Here is a 13644-nt window from a genome sequence, read left to right as displayed (position 1 = left end):
TAATTATAGTAATGAACAGCCTCAGTGTACCTAGAAATTTACCTAGATTTCGGTCGGGATAACCCAACCTTCTTCAGAATAACAGCATCTATCGTTTGTCCATAGTGGACATCGTCGAGCTAAAACTACAAATCCATAGTGGTCAGAATGTAAAACTTATCTTGCACTGCCTTGACCCCACTTCGCTACCGCGATGCGGCGGCCACGAGTCCTGTGCTGGAACCTACCGTAGCGTCATGAGGCCCGCATAGGCGGACCCAATACCTTGCGCCTGCGCATAGACTGTATGATAGTTACTTGTTGGGACAAGACATGAACTTAACTCCTGACGCTGAATTTACTAGTAAAGTGAAGTAAAGTAAAAGGTATAGCTGAGGAAAAGGGCATATATGGTAACCTGTACAGAACGTACTTAGATCGACTGTCTTAAGATTTATAAAGTATTCATTGGTCATGATATGAGGAAGACATGTGCTTAGAAGGTATGGCCTATCTAGGAAAAATTTTTTGTGCGTAAGCATGAAGTTTAATCACCTAAAAAGAACTTTTGAGTGGGAAGGTTTAATATAGTCAGCATCGTCATCATTGCGACTAGGTCTTTTTTTTTTAAGACGTAATTGTTAAATACTTGCTTAGCTATGGTTACAACGCATGAACATCCTATTGACTTAGCACACAAATGGTCATGATTGAACTTATGACCAAGTCTATATCTAATCTGTAACATCAGGCAATATGTGCCATATTCAAGATTAGTATATTTGACCTGAAATGGTCTAGAATCAATTAAAAAACTAATGCGCGTGCCTGATTGAGTTTCTTGGCGAAGTTATGGTTACGAGTTGCAGTAAACACTACAGTAGGTGATGATGTGGCGGCAATGGGGGTACTCAATTTGCCTTCATGGAGGTGACACACACACACACACACACACACACACACACACACACACACACACACACAAAACTGTGTGTGGACCACTGCCATCATAATTCGGGCCTGGAGACCACTGCCATTGAACTTTGGAAATGACACCGGAACTATGCTTAAAGCTAAAGTGTGACTTGGCAAACAATAACTGTTCAGCGTGACTTTCGTACTAGGTATGGTGTGGATCCTCTTGCAGCACAGAGCATTAGACAATGGCATGCACAATTCCGAGAAACAGATTGATTGTGTGAAGGCAAATCGCCGGATGGTCCCCGAGTATTTGACATAGACGTCGAACACATACGCCATAGTTTCACAAGGAGTCCGCAGAAATCCGTTCGCCGTGCGGCTCGACAGTTCCACATGCCCCCGCTGTCCGTCTGGCGTGTGTTGCGTCGACGTTTACACATGAAACCATACAAAATTAAGCGACTGCAAGCTCGTCGTGAAGGTGACAAACAACAACTTGTTGAGTTCTGTAATTTCTGTCCTGGCAAGATGGAGGATGACAGTTTTTCTTCCACGCTCAGTGACGAGGGAACATACTACTTAAATGGAAAGGTGGACCGTCATAATTTGAGAATATGGCGTACAGAGTAACCACATGAAGTTGTTCAACATGAAAGGGCTCTTCAAAATTTAATGTGTGTTGTGCAGTTTCACAGGAAAAGGTGTATGGTCCATTTCTCTTTGCCGAGAATACTGTTACAGGAAGCACATATCTCGATATGCTTGAGAACTTTCTTTTTCGAAAAACTTCATGATAAACCAAGGTAACCATTGAGTCAGAATTTTCTCGCAGTTTCGTCTGCACAATTTGTTAGTGAGGTGACGACGTATGAACTCGGCTGTCTTTTAGCAAAAGAGCTAATTTTAACATAGCAGGAAGAGAGATGTAGGTTTTATTCAAAATTCGTCACACCCTTTTCTCAAAGTTACAAATGGTGGACAAGTAGGGCGAAAAGAAATCGCTGCTTTTGTTGCATTTTCCGCGGAATTCTTTTTAGATACTAGCCAAAGCAGAGGTGATCGATCTTTTTGGATGGTCACCATGCAAGTGTGGGTGTGGAGATGCTCCACTCACGTACCGAAATTATGAGCGTAGGCTTCAATTTGTATCACAGTGCCCCTCTAGCGCTTAGCATTTCTCCTACAGTGCATTGACGACCTCCCACCAGCCACCCACTACCGCCCTCGCCACGCTGGCCCTGCCTACTGCGCATCTAGCGGCCCCGTTATTTTGCGCGCACTATAGTAGTAGTAGTGGTGGTGGTAGTAGTAGTAGTAGAAGTAGTAGTAGTAGTAGTAGTAAGTGTGAGCGAGTGTGTTTTTACCTTGGAGGTGATCTTGAACCTGGAGAAGGGCCGCACGAAGCGGCGGTAGCGGATGGTGCAGGCGCCCTGGACGACGGCGCCTCCCTTCTGTCGGATCTTGCGGTACAGCCCGGTGCGCTCGTAGAAGTCGACGCGGGCAAAGTCCAGTTCGCGCAGGTAGCGCGCGTTGTTCATGTGGAATAGCAGCGTGTCCACGTCCGTCGTGAGGCACACACCTGCCGCAAGAAGTACACTGCTTACCACCGTGTCCACCGACACACACTGAAGTTATACGAGGTCATGTACCAAAACCGCATTTTTCGTAACGTTAGCCACAGAGATCATACGTTAGGGATGGGAAAACCTGATCGGTTGCTACCGATAACGATATTTCAGTTCTAAATAACCAGTATTTTTCGGTATTTACATGGTCTCAGTTATAACGGGCATTTTTTGTTTTCATTAACAACCAGGTAAAAATGGAAACATGAATTAGCCATATCAGCGGAACTACATTTTTTCATTATTAAAAAATCGTTTATAAACGAGTAAATTTTTGTAAAATTTGCATTGCTTTGAAGTATTGCGGAAAAGCCATCAATGCTATTTTAAAATTAATGCCGACAGAAATGAGCAACAAACATATGGCATAAGAACTGGTCAGCATTGCTGAGACAAGGTACCTGTCACCATGAGGCGTAGCCTATTAGGTGGTATGCGTGTACGTTAGTGTCTAAGACTTGTCTTTTCTGGTTTATTTGGTAGGTTCTCATTATCGTTGTCGGACATTCTTTGTACCGGGTGATCCAAAAGTCACTATAAATTTGAAAACTTAATAAACCACGGAATAATGTAGATAGAGGGGTAAAAATTGACATACATGCTTGGAATGACATGGGGTTTTATTAGAAAAAAAAGAACCACCCCATATTTCTAGACGCGTGAAAGATCTTGCGCGCATCGTTTGGTGATGATCGTGTGCTCAGCCGCCACTTCCGTCATGCTTGGCCTCCCAGGTCCCCAGACCTCAGTCCGTGCGATTATTGGCTTTGGGGCTACCTGAAGTCGCAAGTGTATCGTTTTTTTTTTTTTTTTGTGGTTTTAGGGCGCACAACGTCAACGGTCATTAGCGCCCAGACTACTTTAGGAATGCACCGCGAGTCAAGTTTAAAACAGCAACAAAACGGAAAACACGATTAAAGACATACTGACAGGCATAGGATTAAAAAGAAAACAGCATAATCAAATGTCCTTTGAGAGGGTTGTCAAATTGATAAAATGAAGAACGCGAACAGCTGCTCGTGGGTCATCCGCTAAAATGGCTTCTACAGTACATGGCAGGCCAATATCGAGACGTAGGGTGTTAAAATTCGGACACGACGTTAAAATGTGGCGGACCGTCAGCAATTGCCCACATGGGCAGAACGGCGCCGGCGCAGCCGTCAGCAGATGGCGATGGCTGAACCGGCAGTGGCCAATTCGCAACCGGGCCAAAACTACCTCCTCCCGCCGAGAAGGGCGTGAGGAGGACGTCCAAGCCACGGGTAGAGCTTTCAAGGCCCGAAGCTTGTTGTCTGAAAGTGCAGCCCAATCGGCATGCCACAGCGAGACAATGCGCCGACAAATTACCCTGCTACAATCTGACGAAGGGACACCACAAGAAGCTGTCCGAGGCTGGAGGACCGCAGCCTTGGCCGCGGCATCTGCAGCTTCGTTCCCAGGGATACCGACATGGCCAGGAATCCACATAAAGCTAACCGGAGAACCGACGTCCACCAGCTGCTGAAGAGAGCGTTGGATCCGGTGCACGAAAGGGTGAACCGGGTACGGATCACCGAGGCTCTGGATAGCGCTCAGGGAATCGGAGCAGATGACATATGCAGAATGTCGGTGGCGGCAGATGTAAAGGACAGCCTGGTAGAGGGCAAAGAGCTCAGCTGTGAAGACCGAACAATGGCCATGGAGCCGATATTGGAAACTTTGTGCCCCGACAATAAAAGAACACCCGACCCCGTCATTGGTCTTAGAGCCATCTGTATAAATGAAGGTCATATTAATGAACTTCGAACGAAGTTCGACAAAACGGGAGTGGTAGACTGAATCGGGGGTAACCTCCTTCGGGAGCGAGCAGAGGTCAACGTGGACGCGAACCTGAGCCTGGAGCCAAGGTGGCGTGTGGCTCTCGCCCACTCGAAAGGTGGCAGGGAGTGAAAAATGAAGGTGTTGAAGGAGGCGACGAAAGCGAACTCCAGGGGGTAGCAGGGCGGAGACATACAACCCGTATTGACTGTCGAGAGAGTCATCAAAAAAGGAACGATAAGATGGGTGGTCAGGCATTGCCAGTAGCCGACAGGCATACCGACAAAGCAGTATATCGCGCCGGTAGGTGAGTGGCAACTCACCAGCGTCAGCATGAAGACTCTCGACGGGACTAGTATAAAACGCTCCGATCGCAAGTCGTAAACCCCGATGTTGTATGGAGTTGAGGCGGCGTAAGATGGATGGCCGTGCAGAGGAGTATACGAAGCTCCCATAATCCAGCTTGGAGCGGACGATCGACCGATATAGGCGAAGGAGGACGGTTCGATCCGCTCCCCACGACATACCACTGAGAACACGGAGGACATTGAGAGAACGGGTACAACGGGCAGCCAAATAAGACACATGTGGAGACCAACTAAGTTTCCTGTCAAATGTAAGACCTAAAAATTTTGTTGTCTCCACGAATGGGAGAGCAACGGGACCAAGTCGTAAAGACTGTGGGAGAAATTCTTTGTAGCGCCAGAAGTTAATACAGACCGTCTTCTCGGCAGAAAAACGGAAGCCATTGGCGACACTCCACGAGTAAAGACGGTCAAGAGAACGCTGAAGACAGCGCTCCAGGAAACACGTACGCTGCGCGCTGCAATAGATGGTAAAATCGTCCACGAAAAGGGAGCCTAATACATCAGCTGGGAGGCAATCCATTATTGGATTGATCGCTATGGCGAAGAGAGCGACGCTCAAAACGGAGCCCTGTGGTACCCCATTCTCCTGGCGAAAGGTGTCTGACAGGACAGAACCCACACGTACCCTGAACTGTCGATCCATTAAAAAGGAACGAATAAAAAGAGGGAGGCGACCGCGAAGACCCCATGTATGCATGGTGCGGAGAATGCCCGCCCTCCAACAGGTGTCGTAAGCCTTCTCCAAATCAAAGAACACAGCCGCGGTCGGGCGCTTCCGCAAGAAGTTATTCATAATGAAGGTCGACAAGGTAACCAGATGGTCAACAGCAGATCGGCGCCTACGAAATCCACATTGTACATTGGTAAGTAGGCGTCGAGACTCGAGCAGCCAAACCAATCGAGAGTTAACCATTCGCTCCATCACTTTACAGACACAGCTGGTAAGCGAGATGGGTCGATAACTGGAGGGCAAGTGCTTGTCCTTCCCCGGCTTAGGAATCGGGACAACAATAGACTCGCGCCAGCATGCGGGAACATGTCCCTCAATCCAAATGCGATTGTAAGTACGAAGAAGAAGACCTTTACCCGCAGGAGAAAGGTTCTTCAGCATCTGAATATGAATAGAATCAGGCCCTGGAGCGGAGGACCGTGATCGGCCAAGTGCGTTTTCGAGTTCCCGCATGGTGAATGGGGCATTATAACTTTCACGATTCGAGGAGCGGAAGTTAGGTGGCCTAGCCTCCTCTGCCTGTTTGCGGGGGAGGAAGGCAGGGTGGTAATGAGCGGAGCTCGAAACCTCTGCGAAAAAGCGGCCGAAGGCATTGGAGACAGCCTCAGGGGCCACAAGGACGTCATTCGCGACCGTCAAGCCAGAAACTGGTGAGTGGACCCTAGTGCCAGATAGCCGGCGCAGGCTACCCCAGACAACAGAAGAAGGAGTAAAACTGTTGAAGGTGCTTGTGAAAGCAGCCCAGCTGGCTTTCTTGCTTTCTTTAATAATACGACGACACTGTGTACGTAATCGTTTATAATTGACACAATTCGCCACTGTAGGGTGGCGTTTAAAGGCGCGTAAAGCACGTCGACGAGCACGTAGAGCGTCTCTACATGCTGCGGTCCACCAGGGGACCGGTACGCGACGTGGAGAAGAAGTAGGGTGAGGGATGGAATATTCAGTAGCAGTGAGAATGACTTCCGTGAGGTGTGCGACCTGACTATCGCAGCTTGGGAATGTTTGATCCTGAAAGGTCGCCCTTGAAGAGAAGAGCCCCCAGTCTGCTTTGGAGATGTTCCAACTAGATGAGCACGGAGAGGGGGTATGCTGCAGGAGATGGATAACACACGGGAAGTGGTCGCTCGAATATGTATCAGAAAGAGCATACCACTCGAACCGGCGTGCAAGTTGGGGAGTACATATAGAGAGATCTAAATGGGAATAGGTGTGAGATGTATCCGAAAGAAAAGTAGGGGCGCCAGTATTGAGGCAGACGAGATTGAGCTGGTTGAAAAGGTCTGCTAACAGGGAGCCCCTCGGGCAGGATGCTGGAGAGCCCCAAAGGGGATGGTGGGCATTGAAGTCTCCAGTTAACAAAAATGGTGCAGGTAGCTGAGCAATAAGTTGCATCATGTCTGCCCTGGTAACGGCAGACGACGATGGAGTGTAAACGGTACAAATGGAAAATGTAAAAGTGGGGAGAGTAATGCGGATGGCAACTGCCTGCAGGCCGGTGTGCAACGTGATGGGATCGTAGTAAATATCATCCCGGACCAGCAACATAACCCCTCCATGAGCTGGGATACCTACCACAGGGGGTAGGTCAAAACGCACAGAGGTGTAGTGTGCCAAGGCAATTTGATCGCATGGGCGTAGCTTCGTTTCCTGGAGGGCTACGACGAGCGGACGGTGCAAGCGAAGCAGCAACTTCAAGTCCTCTCGGTTGGAGCGAATGCTGCGAATATTCCAGTGAATAAGTGCCATCGTAAGAAAAAAGGAAAATGAAAGAAGGGGTCACCTCGAAGGCCGCTGAGGGCCTGGCTTCGAGCGAGCACTGCCGCCGCTATCAGTAGGCGCAAGTCATCGTCCATTGGGTCTATAGGTTCATCGGCCATCTTGGGAAGATGGCCGGGAGGGGGAGCTTCCTCCGCCGGTGAACGGCCAGATGTTCGGCTACCAGCGGTGCGGCCAGGCGAAAGGGATGACGGCCTGGGGCGGCAACCGCTGGGTGGCGCAGGAGAAGAAATGCGCCGTGGCGGAGAAGGAGAACTGTGCTTCCTATTAGCCTTCTTGGATGGTCGTTTGGTGGAAGTACCGGACGAAGGCTGGGAGGTCGAGGTACGTAGGAAGTCTGCACGGGACGGTTCCTTCTTGAAGGCCCGTGCATCTGACTTCTGGGTCTTCGTCTTAGCAGAAGCTGATGAAGGGGCTGGTGTCTGTGGGGTGATGGGACGAAGAGGAGACGTCGACCGCGCGATCTTAGCACTGGCCGAACGGACGACCGTGGTGCTGAAGGTCAGATCGCAGGTCTGGGTTGCCACCTCCCTGGTAGTCCGAGGAGAGGCGAGGACAGTACTGTATTTCCCCGCTGGGAGCAGCGTGGGCTTCCTACTAGCCAATAGCTTGCGAGCAGCCGAGGTGGACACTTTCTCTTTGACCCGAATTTCTTGGATACAGCGTTCTTCCTTATAGACAGGACAGTCGCGGGAGGATGCAGCATGGTCACCCTGACAGTTCACACAACGAGGAGACGGAGGTGGACAGTCACCCTCATGGGCATCCCTGCCACAAGTGACACATTTAGCCGCATTGGAACAAGATTGACGAGTGTGACTGAAACGCTGACACTGGTAGCAGCGCGTAGGTGTCGGGACATAGGGGCGAACAGAAATAACCTCGTAGCCCGCTTTGATGCGCGATGGCAGCTGAACACTATCGAAAGTCAAAAAAAGTGTCCGGGTCGGTACAAGGTCATTGTTGACCTTTTTCATGACCCTATGGACAGCCGTCACGCCCTGCTCAGCGAGGAAAGATTGAATCTCCTCGTCAGTCAAACCGTCGAGGGATCTAGTGTAGACCACACCACGAGACGAATTCAAAGTTCGGTGAGCCTCCACCCGGACAGGGAATGTGTACAGGAGTGTGGCCCGAAGCAGTTTTTGTGCCTGAAAGGCGCTCTCAGTTTCGAGTAATAAGGTACCGTTACGCAACCTGGTACAGGATTTGACAGATCCGGCTATGGCATCGACGCCCTTCTGGATAACGAAAGGGTTGACAGAGGAAAAATCCTTTCCGTCCTCAGATCGAGAAACGACGAGGAACTGTGGGGCAGGCGGTAGTACTTTTGTCACTGGTAGCTGGTCACGTTTCCGTTTTTGGGCAGAAGTCGAGAGAGATGGAGTGAAATCCATTGCGGAGAAATCCCCCATGATTGCCAGCGTCTCCGATGGCGCGCTCCTTCCTTGTGGGGACCCTCTCAGAGGGCACTCCCGCCTTAGGTGAATGTTTACACCTCAGGTCACACCTCCCGAGAAACAGACGGAGGGACCAATCGGCATGGTCAGAAGGTATCAGCTCAGGCAATCACCCCTCCCCGGGCCTGGCCTTTACCAGGGGGTACGCGTGTGCCTTACATGTCTACCCAGGGCGGGGAATTACGCGTTACCCCGTCACCGGCTACACGTGCGAACGCGTGGGTCGGCCTTCAGGCGCGCACAGGGAGGAAGGAAGAAGAGGAAAAGAGAGAGAGAGAGAGAGAGAGAGAAAGGCAGTGAGAAGGAGGCAGTGAGAAGGAGGCAGTGAGAAGGAGGCAGTGAGAAGGAGGCAGTGAGAAGGAGGCAGTGAGAAGGAGGCAGTGAGAAGGAGGCAGTGAGAAGGAGGCAGTGAGAAGGAGGCAGTGAGAAGGAGGCAGTGAGAAGGAGGCAGTGAGAAGGAGGCAGTGAGAAGGAGGCAGTGAGAAGGAGGCAGTGAGAAGGAGGCAGTGAGAAGGAGGCAGTGAGAAGGAGGCAGTGAGAAGGAGGCAGTGAGAAGGAGGCAGTGAGAAGGAGGCAGTGAGAAGGAGGCAGTGAGAAGGAGGCAGTGAGAAGGAGGCAGTGAGAAGGAGGCAGTGAGAAGGAGGCAGTGAGAAGGAGGCAGTGAGAAGGAGGCAGTGAGAAGGAGGCAGTGAGAAGGAGGCAGTGAGAAGGAGGCAGTGAGAAGGAGGCAGTGAGAAGAAGGCAGTGAGAAGAAGGCAGTGAGAAGAAGGCAGTGAGAAGAAGGCAGTGAGAAGAAGGCAGTGAGAAGAAGGCAGTGAGAAGAAGGCAGTGAGAAGAAGGCAGTGAGAAGAAGGCAGTGAGAAGAAGGCAGTGAGAAGAAGGCAGTGAGAAGAAGGCAGTGAGAAGAAGGCAGTGAGAAGAAGGCAGTGAGAAGAAGGCAGTGAGAAGAAGGCAGTGAGAAGAAGGCAGTGAGAAGAAGGCAGTGAGAAGAAGGCAGTGAGAAGAAGGCAGTGAGAAGAAGGCAGTGAGAAGAAGGCAGTGAGAAGAAGGCAGTGAGAAGAAGGCAGTGAGAAGAAGGCAGTGAGAAGAAGGCAGTGAGAAGAAGGCAGTGAGAAGAAGGCAGTGAGAAGAAGGCAGTGAGAAGAAGGCAGTGAGAAGAAGGCAGTGAGAAGAAGGCAGTGAGAAGAAGGCAGTGAGAAGAAGGCAGTGAGAAGAAGGCAGTGAGAAGAAGGCAGTGAGAAGAAGGCAGTGAGAAGAAGGCAGTGAGAAGAAGGCAGTGAGAAGAAGGCAGTGAGAAGAAGGCAGTGAGAAGAAGGCAGTGAGACGAAGGCAGTGAGACGAAGGCAGTGAGACGAAGGCAGTGAGACGAAGGCAGTGAGACGAAGGCAGTGAGACGAAGGCAGTGAGACGAAGGCAGTGAGACGAAGGCAGTGAGACGAAGGCAGTGAGAAGAAGGCAGTGAGACGAAGGCAGTGAGACGAAGGCAGTGAGAAGAAGGCAGTGAGAAGAAGGCAGTGAGAAGAAGGCAGTGAGAAGAAGGCAGTGAGAAGAAGGCAGTGAGAAGAAGGCAGTGAGAAGAAGGCAGTGAGAAGAAGGCAGTGAGAAGAAGGCAGTGAGAAGAAGGCAGTGAGAAGAAGGCAGTGAGAAGAAGGCAGTGAGAAGAAGGCAGTGAGAAGAAGGCAGTGAGAAGAAGGCAGTGAGAAGAAGGCAGTGAGAAGAAGGCAGTGAGAAGAAGGCAGTGAGAAGAAGGCAGTGAGAAGAAGGCAGTGAGAAGAAGGCAGTGAGAAGAAGGCAGTGAGAAGAAGGCAGTGAGAAGAAGGCAGTGAGAAGAAGGCAGTGAGAAGAAGGCAGTGAGAAGAAGGCAGTGAGAAGAAGGCAGTGAGAAGAAGGCAGTGAGAAGAAGGCAGTGAGAAGAAGGCAGTGAGAAGAAGGCAGTGAGAAGAAGGCAGTGAGAAGAAGGCAGTGAGAAGAAGGCAGTGAGAAGAAGGCAGTGAGAAGAAGGCAGTGAGAAGAAGGCAGTGAGAAGAAGGCAGTGAGAAGAAGGCAGTGAGAAGAAGGCAGTGAGAAGAAGGCAGTGAGAAGAAGGCAGTGAGAAGAAGGCAGTGAGAAGAAGGCAGTGAGAAGAAGGCAGTGAGAAGAAGGCAGTGAGAAGAAGGCAGTGAGAAGAAGGCAGTGAGAAGAAGGCAGTGAGAAGAAGGCAGTGAGAAGAAGGCAGTGAGAAGAAGGCAGTGAGAAGAAGGCAGTGAGAAGAAGGCAGTGAGAAGAAGGCAGTGAGAAGAAGGCAGTGAGAAGAAGGCAGTGAGAAGAAGGCAGTGAGAAGAAGGCAGTGAGAAGAAGGCAGTGAGAAGAAGGCAGTGAGAAGAAGGCAGTGAGAAGAAGGCAGTGAGAAGAAGGCAGTGAGAAGAAGGCAGTGAGAAGAAGGCAGTGAGAAGAAGGCAGTGAGAAGAAGGCAGTGAGAAGAAGGCAGTGAGAAGAAGGCAGTGAGAAGAAGGCAGTGAGAAGAAGGCAGTGAGAAGAAGGCAGTGAGAAGAAGGCAGTGAGAAGAAGGCAGTGAGAAGAAGGCAGTGAGAAGAAGGCAGTGAGAAGAAGGCAGTGAGAAGAAGGCAGTGAGAAGAAGGCAGTGAGAAGAAGGCAGTGAGAAGAAGGCAGTGAGAAGAAGGCAGTGAGAAGAAGGCAGTGAGAAGAAGGCAGTGAGAAGAAGGCAGTGAGAAGAAGGCAGTGAGAAGAAGGCAGTGAGAAGAAGGCAGTGAGAAGAAGGCAGTGAGAAGAAGGCAGTGAGAAGAAGGCAGTGAGAAGAAGGCAGTGAGAAGAAGGCAGTGAGAAGAAGGCAGTGAGAAGAAGGCAGTGAGAAGAAGGCAGTGAGAAGAAGGCAGTGAGAAGAAGGCAGTGAGAAGAAGGCAGTGAGAAGAAGGCAGTGAGAAGAAGGCAGTGAGAAGAAGGCAGTGAGAAGAAGGCAGTGAGAAGAAGGCAGTGAGAAGAAGGCAGTGAGAAGAAGGCAGTGAGAAGAAGGCAGTGAGAAGAAGGCAGTGAGAAGAAGGCAGTGAGAAGAAGGCAGTGAGAAGAAGGCAGTGAGAAGAAGGCAGTGAGAAGAAGGCAGTGAGAAGAAGGCAGTGAGAAGAAGGCAGTGAGAAGAAGGCAGTGAGAAGAAGGCAGTGAGAAGAAGGCAGTGAGAAGAAGGCAGTGAGAAGAAGGCAGTGAGAAGAAGGCAGTGAGAAGAAGGCAGTGAGAAGAAGGCAGTGAGAAGAAGGCAGTGAGAAGAAGGCAGTGAGAAGAAGGCAGTGAGAAGAAGGCAGTGAGAAGAAGGCAGTGAGAAGAAGGCAGTGAGAAGAAGGCAGTGAGAAGAAGGCAGTGAGAAGAAGGCAGTGAGAAGAAGGCAGTGAGAAGAAGGCAGTGAGAAGAAGGCAGTGAGAAGAAGGCAGTGAGAAGAAGGCAGTGAGAAGAAGGCAGTGAGAAGAAGGCAGTGAGAAGAAGGCAGTGAGAAGAAGGCAGTGAGAAGAAGGCAGTGAGAAGAAGGCAGTGAGAAGAAGGCAGTGAGAAGAAGGCAGTGAGAAGAAGGCAGTGAGAAGAAGGCAGTGAGAAGAAGGCAGTGAGAAGAAGGCAGTGAGAAGAAGGCAGTGAGAAGAAGGCAGTGAGAAGAAGGCAGTGAGAAGAAGGCAGTGAGAAGAAGGCAGTGAGAAGAAGGCAGTGAGAAGAAGGCAGTGAGAAGAAGGCAGTGAGAAGAAGGCAGTGAGAAGAAGGCAGTGAGAAGAAGGCAGTGAGAAGAAGGCAGTGAGAAGAAGGCAGTGAGAAGAAGGCAGTGAGAAGAAGGCAGTGAGAAGAAGGCAGTGAGAAGAAGGCAGTGAGAAGAAGGCAGTGAGAAGAAGGCAGTGAGAAGAAGGCAGTGAGAAGAAGGCAGTGAGAAGAAGGCAGTGAGAAGAAGGCAGTGAGAAGAAGGCAGTGAGAAGAAGGCAGTGAGAAGAAGGCAGTGAGAAGAAGGCAGTGAGAAGAAGGCAGTGAGAAGAAGGCAGTGAGAAGAAGGCAGTGAGAAGAAGGCAGTGAGAAGAAGGCAGTGAGAAGAAGGCAGTGAGAAGAAGGCAGTGAGAAGAAGGCAGTGAGAAGAAGGCAGTGAGAAGAAGGCAGTGAGAAGAAGGCAGTGAGAAGAAGGCAGTGAGAAGAAGGCAGTGAGAAGAAGGCAGTGAGAAGAAGGCAGTGAGAAGAAGGCAGTGAGAAGAAGGCAGTGAGAAGAAGGCAGTGAGAAGAAGGCAGTGAGAAGAAGGCAGTGAGAAGAAGGCAGTGAGAAGAAGGCAGTGAGAAGAAGGCAGTGAGAAGAAGGCAGTGAGAAGAAGGCAGTGAGAAGAAGGCAGTGAGAAGAAGGCAGTGAGAAGAAGGCAGTGAGAAGAAGGCAGTGAGAAGAAGGCAGTGAGAAGAAGGCAGTGAGAAGAAGGCAGTGAGAAGAAGGCAGTGAGAAGAAGGCAGTGAGAAGAAGGCAGTGAGAAGAAGGCAGTGAGAAGAAGGCAGTGAGAAGAAGGCAGTGAGAAGAAGGCAGTGAGAAGAAGGCAGTGAGAAGAAGGCAGTGAGAAGAAGGCAGTGAGAAGAAGGCAGTGAGAAGAAGGCAGTGAGAAGAAGGCAGTGAGAAGAAGGCAGTGAGAAGAAGGCAGTGAGAAGAAGGCAGTGAGAAGAAGGCAGTGAGAAGAAGGCAATGAGAAGAAGGCAATGAGAAGGCAAGGAGATTATGCAGGGGAAAGAGTAAGGAAGACAGTGAGGTGGAGAAGAGCAAAGAAAGGAACCAACCAAAGAAAGGAAAAAACGAGAAGTGAAAAGGCAAAATGACCGCAAATAGAGGTCGTGGAACCGTCCGTCTCCGGACGCAGGCGCTAACTACCCCCTTGAGGGGGTGGGACTCCTTTAAGTCGCCTCTTACGACAGGCAGGAATACCTCGGGCCTATTCTTACCCCGGACCCGCAGGGGGGTTGAGGGGGAGGGACTCCTTTTAGTCGCCTCTTAC

At 50.4% G+C, this 13644-nt stretch overlaps 1 protein-coding gene across 1 annotated transcript in view; it reads right to left on the bottom strand.

Annotated features, from left to right (window-relative positions):
- Positions 1-13644, bottom strand: part of LOC126251691 (protein THEM6-like) — a 236683-nt gene that overhangs the window by 27994 nt on the left and 195045 nt on the right. Inside the window, exon 3 of the mRNA XM_049952277.1 lies at positions 2265-2479. Coding sequence (XP_049808234.1) covers positions 2265-2479 — 215 coding nt within the window. The remainder of the gene's footprint in view (positions 1-2264; positions 2480-13644) is intronic.

The sequence above is a fragment of the Schistocerca nitens genome, chromosome 4 (assembly GCF_023898315.1).
Source record: "Schistocerca nitens isolate TAMUIC-IGC-003100 chromosome 4, iqSchNite1.1, whole genome shotgun sequence".
Classification (NCBI taxonomy): Eukaryota; Metazoa; Arthropoda; class Insecta; order Orthoptera; family Acrididae; genus Schistocerca; species Schistocerca nitens.
The sequence above is the reverse complement of the archived record's forward strand: the minus strand, read 5'-3'. Positions and strand labels throughout refer to the sequence as shown.